Source organism: Triturus cristatus, chromosome 4_1, assembly GCF_964204655.1.
Source record: "Triturus cristatus chromosome 4_1, aTriCri1.1, whole genome shotgun sequence".
In the NCBI taxonomy this organism is placed as follows: Eukaryota; Metazoa; Chordata; class Amphibia; order Caudata; family Salamandridae; genus Triturus; species Triturus cristatus.
The window spans coordinates 170,624,141-170,641,652 of record NC_140585.1 but is presented as its reverse complement, the minus strand read 5'-3'; the positions used below and the strand labels follow the sequence as shown (position 1 = coordinate 170,641,652).

At 47.3% G+C, this 17,512-nt stretch overlaps 1 protein-coding gene across 1 annotated transcript; it reads left to right on the top strand.

Annotated features, from left to right (window-relative positions):
• Nucleotides 1-238: 238 nt before the first annotated feature.
• On the top strand, nucleotides 239-1,650 carry LOC146853823 (uncharacterized). Its single transcript, XM_085650928.1, has 2 exons — nucleotides 239-970; nucleotides 1,009-1,650. The coding sequence occupies exons 1-2, from the start codon at nucleotides 242-244 to the stop codon at nucleotides 1,648-1,650; spliced, it is 1,371 nt and encodes a 456-aa protein (XP_085507054.1). The 5' UTR covers nucleotides 239-241.
• The last annotated feature ends 15,862 nt before the right edge of the window (nucleotides 1,651-17,512 follow it).

Here is a 17,512-nt window from a genome sequence, read left to right as displayed (position 1 = left end):
ATCAGGGAAAAGGCACTACGACAAAGAATCAACGTCAAAACGGGTGGAGTCCACAGTCTTTCTTTTGTTGTATTTCCCCAAATAAATAGACACGTTTACACGCAGCTCCTTTGCCTCGTCCAGTCTGTGGGGGACGTGACAGTGGTGTCAGAAGTGGGATCGCCCGGACTATCACGCCCACCTACGAAGAGACAGAACCCCTCGACGGATCAGGATGTCGCAGCCCATCAGCCTAGATGAAATGCTCACGCAATTGGCCGAGGGACAGCGCCACCTACAGCTGGTGGTGGAGGCTCAGTCGGCAGAGGCTAAAAAGGATATGGAACATCTACAAGAGGCCCTCCAAGCTCAAGCAGGCCTCATGGCACAAAATCAAGCGGTTCAGGATACGGCCATTCAGAGACTAACGGACACGATTGCAAGTACGAAGGTACACCCTAATGTGCCGAGTTCGGTGTTGCAGAAATACCGGACAGGAGAAGACCCGGACTTCTTCTTCACCAATTTCGAAAGAGTGGCAAGCACGGCCCACTGGCCCATGGAACGGTGGGGCCAATACATCGCCCCTCTGTTGTCCGGTGAGCTGCAAACCGCATATCAAGCAGCGAACCCTGCGGGAACCACCCCTTACGAAACCATAAAGAAAACCATACTGGAACGCCTGGGGTGCGATCAAGAGCAATACCGTACTAGGTTCCGGAGGGAAAAATGGCAAGCCCAGGACAATCCCAGAGCGTTCTTTTACCGAATTCAAGACCTGGGGACCCGATGGCTCCAACCCCACACCTCTAGCATGGAGGAGGTAGTAGACAAGATACTGCTCGAACAGTTTGTGGAAGGCCTCCCCGCGCCCACCCGGGCGTGGGTAAGACAACACCCGAATCTAACAGTACCCCACGCCATAGAACTGGCATGCGCTCACCAACGGACCCCGGAAGCAAGGCCCTTCACGCCCAGGATTCCTACCTTCATCATCCACCGCTGGAGGGCGTCCCTTCCGGGCCCAACAGCCCCCCCCCCCTTCGCCCTCTCCTTGATCCTCGTTTCCTACCCCGCCCGGGCGGTAAAGAAGGTGGCCAGGGACCCCAATGCTTCCATTGTGCCGAATGGGGTCACATATCACGCAACTGCCCCCAAAAACCCGCCAACACCGAACCTATGGACGTAGGGTATACGAGAGGGAAGATCCTATGGGCAGGAGAAGGAAAGAAAGCGTACCAACTAACCCTCGTGGTGAACGATGTTGCTACCACGGTCCTTGTCGATTCCGGGTGTCGACACTCGGTCATCTCCCAAGAACGGGTACACACCCACCAGTGGCAAGAGGGGGAAACTGTGACCATAACCTGTGTCCACGGTGACCAGAAAAGCTACCCTGTCGCCATAGTGATCCTAGGATCTGGGGGACAGACAGACCAGATCAGGGTAGGGGGCATTCCCCGAATGGTCGAAGAAATGCTAATCGGCACCGACTACAGCGGGTTTTCCGTTTTTCTGGCCAAGGCAATAAAAGAGAAGGAAACCCTGGGGTGGCTGAGGGACGCTCCCTTCACCGACACCGAGATAATGCCGGGTGCGTATAAGAGAAAGAGGACACGTAGGAGAGAGAAGAGAACAGAAAAAGCTAGCGGTGCTGAACGGCCAAGCTGACACTCACTCTCTCTCCTCCGCAAGTACAGACGGGGAGCCCAAACCAACACCCAGCTTTAGGGCCGCGCAGAAAGAGGATCCGGTGCTGGGACATGCCTGGGCCCGTGCCACTGTCGATGAGGAAGGCCAGGTAGGCCCTTGTTTTGTCATTCTAAGAGGGCTGTTATATAGAAAAATAACAAAACCAGAAGAAACGATACGACAGCTACTGGTCCCCCTGTCGTTTCGTACTCAGGTCCTCTATCTGGCCCATAACCAGGCGGGAGGGGGTCACTACGGATGGGAAAAAACCGAAGAATACCTCCCAAGGCGATTTTACTGGCCTGGGGTCTTCTCTGACGTCCGGAGGTACTGTGCTGCCTGCCCCAGGTGTCAAATAGCTAACCCTCCACACATACCGAAAGCACCCCTACATCCCCTCCCTATAATCGAGGTGCCCTTCTCCCGGGTGGGAATGGACTTGGTTGGGCCCTTGACCACCTCCACACGGGGCTATCAGTATATCCTGGTTCTGGTGGATTACGCAACTCGCTACCCCGAGGCTATCCCCCTCACAAGCATGACCACAACCAGTGTAGCCCACGCCATGATAACGTTTTTCAGTAGGGTCGGGTTTCCCAAAGAACTCCTCACTGACCAGGAACGCCTTTCATGTCTCGGCTTATGGCCCAGATCTGCTCGTTGTTAGGGGTAAAACAAATCCGTACATCCGTGTACCATCCACAAACCGATGGCCTCGTGGAAAGGTATAATCAGACCGTGAAGACTATCCTGAAAAAAACGGTCTCTGAAACCGGAAGGGACTGGGACCGACAGATACCCCTAACTCTGTTCGCCATTAGGACTCACACCCAGTCCTCTACCGGGTTCAGCCCCTTTGAACTGGTATTCCGCAGAAAACCCAGAACCTTGGTGGATATGGCAGCTGAAAAATGGGAGGAAAAGGAAGATGAGGGGAAGACCCTGTTGGAGTATGCAACTCAACTAAAAGACAGGTTAACCACCCTCTGGGAGAGAGTCAGAGACAACCTCGATGCAGCCCAACAAAAACAAAAAAAGACATACGACCGACACACCACCTCAGACAGGGTCCTACTCCTTCTCCCCTCCTCCGACAATAAGCTTTTGGCTCATTGGCAGGGGCCTTACACCGTACTTGCACAAGTCACCCCTGTCACGTATAAAATAGCCGTACCCCATGCTGGAAGGAAGGGTCAGATATACCACATTAACCTCCTCAAACTATGGACAGAGAGGGCCGATGATCCAACCAGCTCCGCCACGAACCTTCTAGTCACTGACAGTCAAAACCTGGGTATCCCTTTCCCCCCCCCGTAGGCGGCGCTAAAACGACCGGCACCATTCCCAGGGGTTCCCAGCTAACTTCCGAACAGAACACCACCCTCCTAGGCCTCCTTGGCAACTACAGTGACGTATTCTCCACAACCCCCGGAAAAACCCCCCTTGTACAACACAACATCATGACAGGTGGGGCTAGGCCAATTAGACAGAGACCCTATCGTATCCCTGAGGCAAGACGACTGGTGGTGGAGAATGAGGTAACTGACATGCTCTCCACGGGGATCATTGAACCGTCGTGCAGTCCCTGGTGTTCCCCCATCTTCTTGGTACCAAAACCTAATGGCACCGTACGTTTCTGTGTAGATTTCCGGCGCCTAAACGCCGTGTCACAGTTCAACTCGTATCCCATGCCACGCGTCGATGAGATGATTGACCGACTGGGGACTGCCCGATACATGACAACACTAGATTTAACAAAGGGGTACTGGCAGATAGCACTGAGCCCCGATGCCCGAGAAAAAACGGCCTTTGCCACCCCCTCAGGTTTATACCAGTTTACGGTTCTCCCCTTTGGGTTACACGGGGCCCCAGCCACCTTCCAACGGCTCATGGACGTCGTGCTACGGCCCCACCACGACTATGCGGCCGCATATCTGGATGACATAGTCATCTTCAGTACCACATGGGACAGGCACCTGGAACACCTCCGGGCCGTTTTAGACAGTCTCCGAGAGGCCGGCCTAACCGCCAACCCGGACAAGTGCATGCTAGCGACGGACAACATTAAATACCTGGGATACCACATACAGGACGGTCAGATCAGAACGCAGGTGGATAAAGTGAAAGCAATCAAAGCACTGGAGAGACCCACCACGAAAAGAGGTATTAGGGCATTCCTGGGACTTGTTGGTTATTATCGTCGGTTTATTCCCCACTTCTCGGAAGAAGCCGCCCCCCTCACGGACATGCTAAAGAAGATGTCCTCGAATAGAGTCGGGGCATGGACCCCGGAAAAAATCTACAGCTTTGAACACTTGAAAACACGATTATGTACTGACCCCCTTCTCACCTGCCCAGATTTCACACGCTCCTTCACACTACAAACAAATGCTTCGGATAGGGGATTAGGGGCGGTCCTCTCACAGACAACAGCCACAGGCGACCTACACCCTGTAGTGTACCTCAGTCGCAAACTCGTACCCAGGGAAACACATTACTCCACCATAGAGAAGGAATGCCTAGCGATCCGGTGGGTGGTCCAAGCCCTGCAGTACTACCTCTTGGGCCGTCCCTTTACCTTACTGACCGACCATGCCCCGTTGGTATGGCTAGCGAGACACAAAGACACTAACCCCCGTGTACTCCGATGATTCTTAGCCCTGCAACCTTTTTCCTTCCAGGTAGCCCATCGACCAGGGGCTCTACAAGCGAACGTGGACTTCCTCTCCCGCAGTCCGGTGTCCTCATGGCCCGATCGGCCATGCCTAGTGGGGAGGTGCTGTGACAGGTCGAGCGGCGTCGACCGTCTGGCGGGCCCCGGGGGCACTGAGCCGACGCGACTGGTGCTGACTCTAGCAACAGCCAGGGGGCGGAGCCCAGGGAGGCTTAAAGACCCGGAAGAGGGAGGATCCAGGAGAGAACGACAGGAGAGCGGAGAGCCACGAGGAGGTCCGCAAGAAGAGGAGAAGAAAGCCGAGAAGACGACGGAGGAAGAGACCAGGTGGAAGGAGGCTCGAGACAAGGACGAGGGGATCCAGCCGAAAGCCGGGACGTACCCTGAGGAAGGCGCCACGGACGAGGCAGCCGGGACCCTGTCAACGGGTCCCGGTTTCAGGCGGGTGCTGGGGAAGACAGGGCGCTTGCTGATAGGCTGGTGGCAGGAGCGATCAGGCTTTTCTGGGCTATAAGGGAGCGGGAGGCTTTGTTTTCTTTAATGCCGTCTGAGTTCATTAAAAAGGGGCAGGCATACCCAACGCAGAAACCACCCTCATACCCCTCCAACGGGATTTTGCCTGGAGTAAAGGCCCGGGGACGGGAGAGCGAGAGGGGTTGGGCCAGGAAGGGATAGTGAAACGCCAACGCGCACAAGCACACTAAGGGACATGTACAAACCCTGACAGTGTCCTCTTTTTCTTTGTTTTTAAGGGGGACGCCCGGCGGAACACCAACGGAAGCAGGAACGCGGCAGAAACCAACGTCCGCCCATGGAAAGTTTGGATCAGGGAAAAGGCACTACGACAAAGAATCAACATCAAAACGGGCGGAGTCCACAGTCTTTCTTTTGTTGTATTTCCCCAAATAAATAGACACGTTTACACGCAACTCCTTTGCCTCGTCCAGTTTGTGGGGGACGTGACACGCACCTAAGTACCCTGCTCGACCCGTTTGATATTTGTCTAGCACAAATGCCGGGTCCTCCGGTGGGCGATACACCACAAGCTGCGAGGCCCAATAATATAGCTTCAGATCCGGCAAGGCAATGCCTCCATCATACCATCCCTTGGTAAGCTTTTTACGTTTGCATTTATTAACTACAGCTCCTAATATAAATTTTTAGTTTATTAAAGAGAAATCAACATTTAGAAATAATCATTAATTAGGAAAATACACATAATCAGTTACCAAATAGAAAGCGATGATGGTCTCAGATCAAATAGAGAGTTCCCCGCATTCTCAGGAAAACTCACCGGACAGGCTGTCTGACCCACAGCGAGGATCAAACTGTCAGGCAGAAATATAGGATGCCCAGCAAACTCTTCTCTGAAACGCCAAATAAACCCAAGGCAAACCAATGGATCAATATCAGCTCAATGCAACCCAACGCCACGAATGATCAACCCAATAGACTACTCCCAATGGTGAATTGATGGCTTCTTATACTCTTTTCCCCTCTTACTTCATTCTAACTCAGCAACATTTAGGGGCAGAGAAAATGTTCTGATTGGACAGTATGGGGTTATCTGTAGGTTACTGAAAGTTTCTTAGCGCAAAACCGGTTCTTCATGATGACTTGGCATGGGAAAGCGTAAATGGTTAAGTTTTATTCTAGCTCCCAGGCGAGAGCCATGAATGTAGCACTTCAAGGAAAAGAAGTAATCGTTTCACAGGTTCTGTATTGTCTTTTCCGCTGTTCCCACATTGTCATGTATTTGCCTGGCAGTCAATTCCGTTTACTGTCCTTGGTAGGGAACGCAGTGTCAGAAGTTTAAGTTACTTGGTGATCTCCAGAGCCATCCGGGCATGCGCAGAAATCATCGCGCTCACATGGTGGCATCTGCTTCTGAGAACGCCATCTTGGGTACTGCGGCCTAGTAGGCCTGAATGCCAACTTAAGCAAAAATAGACTTAATAGTAATTAAAATATAGAAATGAAGATGCTAATGTTTAAACCCACACTAATACCATTATATTAGTATTTTCATAGCTGTGGCAACATTTTAAACCAATAATTCTTACCATTTAATGAATTTATAGCACAGACAAACCAAAAGCAACATAAATCATGCAATTCTACTATTTCACCACAATCTAAGATTAGTTTGCGTACCAGAGTTAATTAATTAATTATTCTGCCGTGCAATTAGCAATTTAGTCCCACGTGTATCTCGTGTTTATCAAGGTGCAAAGTTGATTAATACATTTTCATTGCATACATGTTAATTAAATTAATTTTAGAATGTTTACGTAATTAATTACATGCAAATTAGAGGAGGTATACAAAATGTTGTTTTACCTGCTCCATCAGTAGCAACAAAAAGAAGACTGTGGGGAGAATAACTAAAAATAGACAATGTGGGCAAAAACAGTATTAGACCAGACAGTTAGGGCAAATACAGTACTTAAACAGACAATGCAGGCAGAAGGAATTACATAAATTAAACTGACAATGTGGCCAAAAGGAATTGCATAAATTAAACAGACAATGTGGAGAGAAAAAGGAATTACATAAATTAAACTGACAATGTGGCCAAAAGGAATTGCATAAATTAAACAGACAATGTGGAGAGAAAAAGGAATTACATAGATTAAACAGACAATGCGGGCGAATGCAGGAAAAAAGATTCACTCGGGCAGCGGGTCCAAAAGGGAGGGCTTGAGGACTGTGGTAGAGTAACAGTACTGGTGAGCTATCTCCGCAGCAACGGGGAAGCGGCACGCTTCATCCTGGAGGTCTAGGGCTTCTCAACGTCTAGATAGTACATCAGCCAATACATTTTCCACCCAATACTGATACTCATGCAAGTGATACTGCCATTTAGCCACCCTGGGTGTACCTCCCTCCCCCTTTAGTACTAAATAAATCTACAAGTGGTTGGTTTACAGTATGTAATACAATTGGTATGCCACACACAAATGTTCTGAAATGTTGAGTAGCCTACCACAAAGCTATAGCCTTTTTCTCAAATCTCACACTCTGCACAAATGAACATCCCTTCTTTAGCAAATTCTTAAGGGGCGCTGCCTTGAGGGCAAAATGAGATACACATTTACAATAGTATTCAACCAAATCTAAATAAGATTTCAAATTTTCCTTACTATGTGGAGATGGGGCCTCCAAAATAGCTTCCAAAATCTTCATGTTAGGCTCCACGCCGCTGGCACTTATGTGATGTGCCAAGTAGTCCACACCTATGCTTCAAACTTATTGGTAAGTAATATGAGCCCTCTCATTGGGTGTCCTTCTATGACATATACCTTCCATAACAAAAAATTCTTTAGGGCCCAGGAAAGTGACAAATATTAGAACATTGGAATGTTGGAAGCTCCAATGAAAACAATCGAGTGCCCTGGGCTTCTAATGGCCAGGTAAAGCCTGAAGCTCCAACATTCCATTCTTGTTGTTCACAACTGTTGCTGTGAACAAAGGCTTCACGGAGCCAGAGAGAATTTCTATTCCCTTGGTCTCCATGAGGCCTCTGTTCTATTTGTTAGAACATTCTGCCATCTAATGATGAAGGTTCTGATAGCATTATAGCCCTCCGTAGCTGGGCTATACCAGCATTAAAGAACCAGGACCTTGGCCTTCGGATCGGTCCTTTAACTCTGGAGCTGGCCTTTAATGGCTGGTATAGCCCGCTACGACGGGCTATAAAGCTATAGTAGAACACTGGAATGATGGAAGCTCCATTAAAGACAACAAAGTTCTCTGGGCTTCTAATGGCTGGTAAAAGCCTGAAGCATCAACATTCCCATGTTTCCCTTTGTTCACCAACAAAGGCCTCATAGAACCCGAGGGAATTTCAATCCCCTTGGGCTCAGTGAGGCCTCTGTTTTATTTGTTAAAACATTCTGCCCTCTAATGATGGAATATTCTAATAGCATTATAACCTTCCGTAGCTGGGCTATACCGGCCTTTAAATGCCTACTCCCTTAATGCTGGAGAGGGCCTTTAATGGCTGGCAAATCCCGCTACAGTGCTTTACAAGGCAATAACAGAGACACTGTTCAATATATTTGCCTAATAGGGGGAAGCAAACGTAATCAAAATAGAGGTGAATAAGAGTCTGAGAGAGACATCTGCTCTAAAAATGGCGACTTATAAATTCTAGGCAAATGTCACAAAAGTTGCCTGACTTCCAACATGGCAGCGGCAAGGGTTGTACTCTGTAATATCACACAATGGTGGCTAGTTGTGGCACATAACACCGAGTCAGCAGGGCATTCATCAACCTTGAAGTGACCCAAATTTTAAGGCAGGTCGGTGCAATCAGTCAGCGCTGTAATACGATGCAGTCGATGGCCCCAAGTACACAGCGCAGGCCAGGCAGGCAAACCACAACTGAGACATAGAGTCACAGACCTCAGCAGGAACAGCGAAGCGACCGGTGGCAAGCCAGCAATCGCTGCGGGACACGAGGCTAGGATCCCATCCTTGTTGCCACTGGGAAGAAGAAAGTGAGGAGGATGCCGTAAATATCTTCTTTATTGGTCAGGTAAGTCCCCATGTAGCGACCACCAGCACCTCACCCACATCTCAATGGTCACTGCCTAGAACTCCATCAGCATTCCATGGCACGCTAGAATTGTCAGGAGTTCCAGGCACAACAAGCTGGCTGCCCTCCTGATCTGGTGAGTTTTTGCAAGGTATTTTGTAAAGCTTGTATGCAGAGCTTTTTGAGTAATGCATTCTGTTTTCAGTATGCATCTCTCTTCAGTTGAGAGCCAGTTTTGTCTGGTAAGTTTGGGCATGATATGAATCTGAATGGAACTGCAAAACAAGCATTTACAATGCAATGGTCTCGGCATTGGTAAAGTTAGAGCTATTGGCATTGCTCATGACATTATTTTTGTTTATGTTTTTGTTTTTAAAACATTTAAAGAAACGGCATTGTCATGAGCAATGCCAATAGCTCTAACTTTAACAATGCCGAGACCGTTGCATTGTAAATGCTTGTTATTATTACAAATCTGAAGTTGTCGATCACAGCTCCGCCGCGACTGTTAATGAACTGTGTGATCTTGCGCAGGCTACAACGAATTGTTGGAATAAACTCTGCCCCGGACAGGTCTAAGCGCGTGTTCTTTGAAGGCCGCTTAGCATTGCTGAAAATACCTGCTGCTCTTCCAAAGCGTGGTGCCAAAAATCACACTTCTGACCTTTCCCCCAAAGTTAACATGTTCCTTCGCACAAACACGTTCGTTTTAAATGCCTCAGGTGTGGCTTGAGGGGGTCGAGCTCGGTTTAGGGTCACCTGCGCTGCCCTTTCCCTTGTCAAAAAGTTTACATTCCATTAGAGGTAATAGTGCGGAGGAGCAGAGCAGATTAAAGAGGGGGGGGGGGGAGAGAACACATTTATTTCACTTACATCTCCTCGTGTTCGTGCAAGTTCAGACAGGGAAAACTTCAAAATACCTCGTTCACTTTAGGGTGATGTATGTTTTTTGGACATGTTAAGATGTTCACAGATTTTCATTAAAAAAAAAAATACTGCCCGTCAATCTACAGAGCAGGCCACAAAGCCTCAGCCAGTTTGCAAATCCCCACCTTGCCCAGGAGGAACGCATGGTTAGGAACGGAAAACTAGAATTTCAGTGACCCATCCACCGACTAGCACCTCTGATGTCCAAAGCCTCGATTTACTCCCCAGTCCAGAGTCAGGGGACCATAAGCACCCCTAAAGCCTGGTGGGCTTCTAGGAAGGCGCAGGTAAGAACCAATGTGTTGATCAACGTTATTGGTTTGGAAAGATTTAAAACGTTTGATTCGCAACACATTTCTCCAAAACTTAGCCCCCGATACCAACCAAGCAATGCGAGAGGTCGTGATTCGCATACTTGCGCCTCTCGTTTGGCGAGCCTAGGCCTATTTTTGGTCCAATCTGAGCCTAATTTGAGAAATCAAACATACATCGATAGTATATATGGCTATTTCTGGGAGTTTAAATGCAGTCCTAAAGCTGAGGCGAGGCGTGGCGAAAGCTATTGTATACAGAATTGACAGGCTACAGAGTTCGGGCAGGTAAAAACTGCGGGACAAAGTATGAAAAGGCAGACGACATCACTGTAGGCGCCTTAAAATACAGAATTTAAACCAAGCTTCAGGGAGACAACGGCAAGGAAGTGTTTTCGCTCATTTTTCAACGCTATATATTTCTTACTCTTAACAGGTTACCTTCTTGACGAGAATAATATTCACGAAGACGATTACAAACATTTCAGATAAACATTACAGCGTGTCACGTTTATATTAATTTCATGGAGGCATTGACGTCAAAATCCACATTAAAAAAAAAAAATCTGAGAGACACTGACAGGCCAGGTGTAAAGAAACCGAGGACACGCCCTCAAATTGGATAAGACTTGGGCGGCTATTTGTAAAATTGCTGGTGGCGTTGTGCTACCTCACACCAGGCAAACTGGCCCCTTTGGGGCGGAAAGAAGTCACACTCACAGGTTGGCAAGCCCAGCCTTCCGGACAGCGGAGGAGATGGCTTTCACAGCCGTGCAGAGGGAGTTGAGCAGCTGGGTCAGCTCTCCTGTCCCCTTGGCTTTCCTGCCCTCCTCCATCACAAACCGGGTCAGGGTGATGACATTGGTGTCGAAGGGAGCCTGGTCCGACATGGCTGTCCCGGAGTAAGAAGCGAGAGTCAGGGGACGGGTGAGGAGTAGGGTTTACAAACTGCCGCCGACTCGCACAATAGTGAATTGAAGTAGAAGAACACACCCCTTTGACATAAGGAAGCTTAACCACGCCCCCCATCCGTATATCACACAAAATACATCCTGGTCGAGAACTTCAGCAGCGGAGGGAGTGTCGGTGGGCCGTGGCGTGGGAAGGTTTCCCGTTTACGTGCAAAGAAACACGAGCAGATGAGCTGGAAGTCGGGGAGAGGCAAAATGTTGTACTCCTCTTCTGATTGGCTGCAGTGTACTAAACGTAATTTCTTCCGGTCCCGTCTCCTAAGCCACGAGGAAAGAGCTTTAACAAGGGGGAAAGGCGTCCAAAGCACGGTGCGGATCCCGATAGCAAAACAAGGAGATCAGGTGAGGGAGCAACGCCGGGACACCACCGCCTTTCTCCGAGGCACAGCAGAAAATGCCTCGGAGAAACGCCACGTTCTTTTCGGATTTGGGGGCGTGTTTTGCTGTTGTCTCCTCCCTGAGACTTCTCGCAAAAAACACGCCCCCCGATCCGAAAAGGACGGGGCTTCAACGGAGTGACTGGACCTCTTCTCCAGTGGCTGGCCAGCATTTAAGAGGCCAGCCAATGGAGAACAGGAGAGAAGAGGGGCGGGTGCAAGCCCCTCTTCTCAAAGTCATTAAATCTCTGAGCGAGACTGCGCAAGCGCAGCCTTCGCAGCCGAGACCTAAAAACGAAGTTTACTCACTTTGGATTCTCTTTGAAAAATCGAGCTGACCTGTCAAGTGGGGCCAAGAAAAAGAGAGGGGTCCCAAAACGTCAATTTCCCATGGGAAAGTTTGCTCTCCAATACAAAAAAAAGTGGCTTAAAGGAATTGCACCAAATTTAGTAGACAATCAGAACTTTGCAGAGAAAGCATGCTTTTCATTATTTAGTGCAATTCCTTTCAATAGTTTTTGAGGAAGTTGCTTCTAAAAAGATGCTTGGTGGTCATGAAGGGGTTAATCTCCTAGGAAAATTAGGGATATCTGTACTGTTAGGTAAAGCAGACTCCCATGGGGCTTCTACAGAACAGACAATGTATAAAATGCTCAAATCCCAGTGGCTGAGGGAGGCTTTCCTCTGTATCAGCCAATGGGGTACCACGGTTCCCAGGATGCTGTATGCTTGCACAAGAGGTCCTGCAAAAGTACTGCAGTGCACAAAAACTGGAAAAGGAGAAGAGAATGTGGATTGGCTGTCCATGGCTGAAAGACGTGTTCTGTGGAGGTTGCTGCATTCATCGGATTGGCCATTGGCCCAATTGGAAAAAAAGCACAAAAAGGTCAGAGCGATGTAAAATTCATGACAGCTTCTAACACCTTAGCTTACATTACTAAAAACAGAAATTCACTGGAAAAACTAAGGGGCATATTATCAAGCATGGCGTTAAAATTATCACCGCTTTAGCGGCAGAAAACTACCACTAAAACGGCGATAATGGGCTTGATAATATGCCGCAGAGAATTCCCATAGAAGCCCAGGTTCTGGTGTTAGCATGGGCTTCTATGGGAAATCTCAAGGGCATATTATCAAGCCCATTATCGCCGCTTTAGCGGCAGTTTTCTGCCGCTAAAACGGCGATAATTTTAACGCCGTGCTTGATAATATGCCCCTAAGATTAAAGTGATGGTATAGTTAAATGTTGTAACAAAACATGAGCTAACATTAAAAAAACAAAAACAATTGAAATACAATAGTTATAGTTTAGTAAGCAAAGTATAACTTGAGCCCCATCATGCATTGTTTATGATCTCACATATTGCATCACTTATGACATGTTAAAATTAAAAAAGACCAGAATGTGGCCTGGGCATTTGCAGAGGGAATGGGCCCAGCGCTTGGTTAAATGTATGGCCCATGCATGTAAGCGTACGCTTGGGATGGGTGCAGTGCCGGGCTGCAGGCACCACCGCTGTGCATGCCCAAATGCTGTCTGTAGCAGAGGCTGGTCGTACACGCTGGGTTGCGTGTTGGCCATACATGATGGTTTGGCCATAGGGCCCGTCTGAAGACTGTGTGCAGCTCACAGGGTGTTTTGTGTAGGGGGGGGGGTGCGGCTAAGCCCTGATGTGCACATCCGAAGGTGTGCGCAGCAGGGGTGGGTGCTCGTATAGATTTGGATAAATGGCCTGGCTAAATGTCCACCTGTCTAATATTTTTATTGTATTAATCCTGCCTTTTGAAAGCTATAGTTCACTGTGAGAATTTCTGAATGATCTTATTAGCAATGTCATTAATGTTGCTATATAAATATAAGCAGTGATATAATCAGTGATGTCAACAATGATGTCATTTAACATGTCAGCAGTGATGTAATATGTGAGGTATAAGCCGCGTATGATAGGGTGCCAGTTAGTTAGTTTTGAAATTAAAGCATTAAATACATGGAAAAAAATCACTTCCAACTCATCACCTCAGATGTCTCATTTGAGAGTTCTCATTACGAAAATGCAAGTCACGGCTTTCCAAAAGTAGTTCTGTTTTTTATTTCTCGCACGAGAAAGCATTTTTCACATTTGTAAATTTATTTTCATTTGATTATTTTATGTTTATTTATTATACTTCTACCCTGAGACAGATGTCAATGCAGGACACAATAGACAATGGAATGAGATCCGGATGTCTTTATAATGAAAGGATATTAAGAGCAAGAAAGAAGACAGAGCAACATTATTACACTATGGGCCTCAGTCCGAGTTCCCAGGAGGGTGCGGAATTACTGCGTAATATGAGTGGAAGCCTAAGGGACTCCTGAGAGATAAGAAATTTTAGGGTGGATCTGGAAGAGCCTACCCACTTTCCCTGGTAATTCCACATTTCTCACTGGACTTTTACCTGGAGATCTCCAGGGAACCTGGTAATGAGGCCCCACCTGGATATCTCGTTGAATAAGAGCTAGCGGAATGATGAAGAGACAGAAAGAAAGGAGCGGGAATAGGAAATATTAGCTGAATCATATAGATGGCATAATAAATAAGGAGGAAAAAGGCACAATTACATTAATGTAGGAATGGACTGAGGAAGCAAAGAGGAGAGAGAGAGATAAAATTAATTAAACTGGGCTACCCAAGGGGTGTGGCTAAGATGGCGGCCGCAGAAGACACTTCTGCTGCTCCCCTGCTTGCCTGCCACAAAAAGGCCCCAATATTAAGGGACGGGAGCGTGTTGGTGGACTGAGCCACCTGAAACCTGATGCAAAGGCGATCACGGTCTCAGAGTCACAATCCTAAAAATGACGGCAACAATGAGATCTCTGGGGCCCGAACACGCCAACAGTCTTGTGAGCCACGGGCGAGCGACAAATCCACAGAAGACCTCCATGGGGCTCTGGCCCCTGATGGGCTCCAGCAATCTGCGGTGCAGCCAGGCCTTCGCATATAGTTGCCATGGGAGCAGCACAGAGTGCTCAGAATCCTCAGCAGCCAAGGCTCATAGGCGGACGTTGGCCAACGACTACGCAGGAGATGCTGTGGCTCCTTGTCCCCTGCACCCTACGTACTTGGAGAAACCCCTCCCGAAGAATAACTGCTCCTGCATACACCAGGAACCTCCAACTGGCATGGATACATGGGGCGTGATGAGGCCAAGAGGAGCCCAGCCACCAGCTCAGCAAAAGCCCACTCTAGCAGAGACCTATTGCTGCCGCAGACCCCAACATAACCCTGCTAGTGCAGCTCTGGCAGGCAGGCACCTTTGATACCTTGACATGGCGGTGGCTAATAACAAGAAAGACTGTAACCCTTAGGGGAGAGGATGTGGTCTAACGGCTAGAACGGTCAACCTCTAAGCTGGGAAACCGGGTTCGAGTCTCGGCAAGGACGCTCAACATCCTGTGACGCTGGGCAAATCACTTAATCTCTATGTGCATACCAAAAATAAATGTGTCCGTCTGTAACATAACTGGTGCTCATGTAAAGTGCTCTGATACCTTTGGGTCGAGTTTTTGCTATAATTTTTTTTTTTTTAAAAAAGGCATGCTCACATGCCCAATGAGCGTGCCTACCGAGGACAGACATTCATCTCACGATCCCCCACTGCAGCTGAGTGGGGCAGAAATGATGCACCTGTGACAAGATCCCTGCGCATAGCCCTCCAAATGATGAAGCTGGAGCTGCTGAAGGCATGGAAGGAGGTGAAACAGGAGGTGATAGGCAACAGGGTCTTCACGTTGGAAGACAAAAACAGCATGAGGAGAGGAGCTGTACAGTGCCATGCTGAGGACCTGGAAAACCGCACCTGCAGGAACAACATACGGGTGCACCAGTCGAGTAGAGCACTCAGACATAATGGGTACATGCAGACCATCTTCCGTCAGAGCCAAAACCCAGCTGTGGGGACTGCCATACAGCTGGACCGCACACACAGAGTGGGCTGTGCAAATGCCAGCGGGTGAGGTCCTCCACTCCCAGACATCCTCACATGCATCCATAACTTCCAACTCAAAGAAGCTATTCTCTTGAAACTGATTACGCTAAATTGAATGTTAAGATGTACACACAATGTAAGATTAACATATAGAGATATAAGAAAATCAATACAGAGCCGATTCTACAAATATAAGTAATTCGGCATAACAAAAATAAAATGGTAAATTCGAGGATTAGGATGTAACTCAAAACTGACACAGAGTCTAGGTCCCTTTTCATCAGAAATAAAACAAATCTGTCCCTACACTGTACTAAGAAGAGGTGCTATCTAGTACCCTTCCATCTATTCCCAAAGGTGTTAGCACGTGTTGACTTCCTAAGAAGCACTCAAGTCAAATGGGTTAGGGTGCTTAAGGCTAGGAGCGAGCGAGTTCTAGGATGCTCCTTTCTCTCCGAAAGCTTGCAGAAGTCTGGGGTATCTGTCCCAGCGCATCACACAATATAGAATTCGATTCTTGGTTTCATCCTGGTAACATTTTCCATTGCAACTTTTTCTAAATGGGGAGGTTCCCTCTTTCTAATTAAGTTTTCTTTGTTCGGCGTGGTGACCTTGATTCCCAGAGCAGCCAGACACAAAAGATACCCTCCCTTCTCGCTTCCAACTGTCTTCAAAGAATTCCTTGTATCTTCTCCAATCTAAAAATAACGAGTTGGAATTCCGATACCTGCAGTAGGATGAGAACACTGCTATTTCATGAAAACAACATGCATTTCATTATTTATTTCTCGAGAAGCCAAGGAGGTGCAAAAACACGTACAGTCTTAGGCCTAGAAAGTCGGGCAACGTTAAACAAAAACGATTTCATTATATAGCTATAAATCGTTCTGCTCTCTGAATATGCAGGCATGACGATACATACATGCTCATATTATAACATTGCACTATAATAAATGTGTAAATGAATCTAGTGAATACATGTACATGATCGCAAAACACTGCAAACAATATATTGGTGCGTAGGTGCATGACAACTATAACTATAATGCACCCATTCAAAATAGAGTGCTGAAAGCGCTCTATCAGTTCCTCCCTCATATGACTAGTGTCATAACACCAAACTACATTCTTTCAGAGTTTCCTCCTTGTAAAAAAGACCGACCTAAACAGAAGATGTAGCTTGCTGTCCGTGTCTAAATCTCAGATGCTGATAATGACTGTCCTGCAGTCTTTCCATTTGCTGTTCTCGTTTCTTCAAGGCATTTTCTTGATGTCTAGCTCTTTGCCATTTGCATGTCTTGATGACTCCCAATAATATAATTATGCAAATGACAGTTATGATAATGGTGTTCAAGATGTAACCCATAATTCCCTGTCCCAAACTGCCAAACCAACCGCCAATTTGTCCGAAACCCTTTCCAATATGATCCCAGAGTCTCTCAGCAGCCAAATTACTCAATTCTTGATGGATATCTGAAATATTGGCAATATATTTCCTTATATCCCGACTATTGTCTGGAATATAAGTGCAGCACTGTTGGACTTTCAAAAGTTTACAGACTCCTCCAGCTTTTGCTAGTAGAACATCTAAAGCAAGACGATTTTGAAGAACCGTAGCCCTTATCGAGACCATCTCACCATCCACTAATAACAGAATTTGTGCTGTATTCATTGAGAGTTCATCCACTATTGTTGCCAGCTTTCGAATTTTTACATCATTCAAAACCACACCTAAACTAGATATCATGGCTCCAAACACATCACAAATGATTTCTCCAGCACTTACACCACGTTTTCCCTTCCAAGGGCCACAAATCATCCACATGAAATATCTTGGGAAATTCGATGGCTAAATAACATGTTCTATACCAATTTTTGGGCAGTTTCACATAAGCATTCTTACCACACACAAAATAAACATTAGGCACTATGGTCAATTTATACAATAGTGCTTTTCTTATGGACTCTTCAATCAGAAAAATATGTTCACAATCACTTTTACCCACGAATATTTTGTCGTAATATGTGGACGGATGTCTAATGCACAACTTTCCTTTCTGCTGAAAGTCTAA

What these genes read in the sequence shown, in the direction of transcription:
- LOC146853823 (XM_085650928.1), top strand. Translation starts at nt 242, where the DNA reads ATGCTCACGCAATTGGCCGAGGGACAGCGCCACCTACAGCTGGTGGTG. An exon ending in CGCCCAGGATTCCTACCTTC is followed by an intron (nt 971 to 1,008) that starts ATCATCCACCGC and finishes TCCGGGCCCAAC; the next exon opens with AGCCCCCCCCCCCTTCGCCC.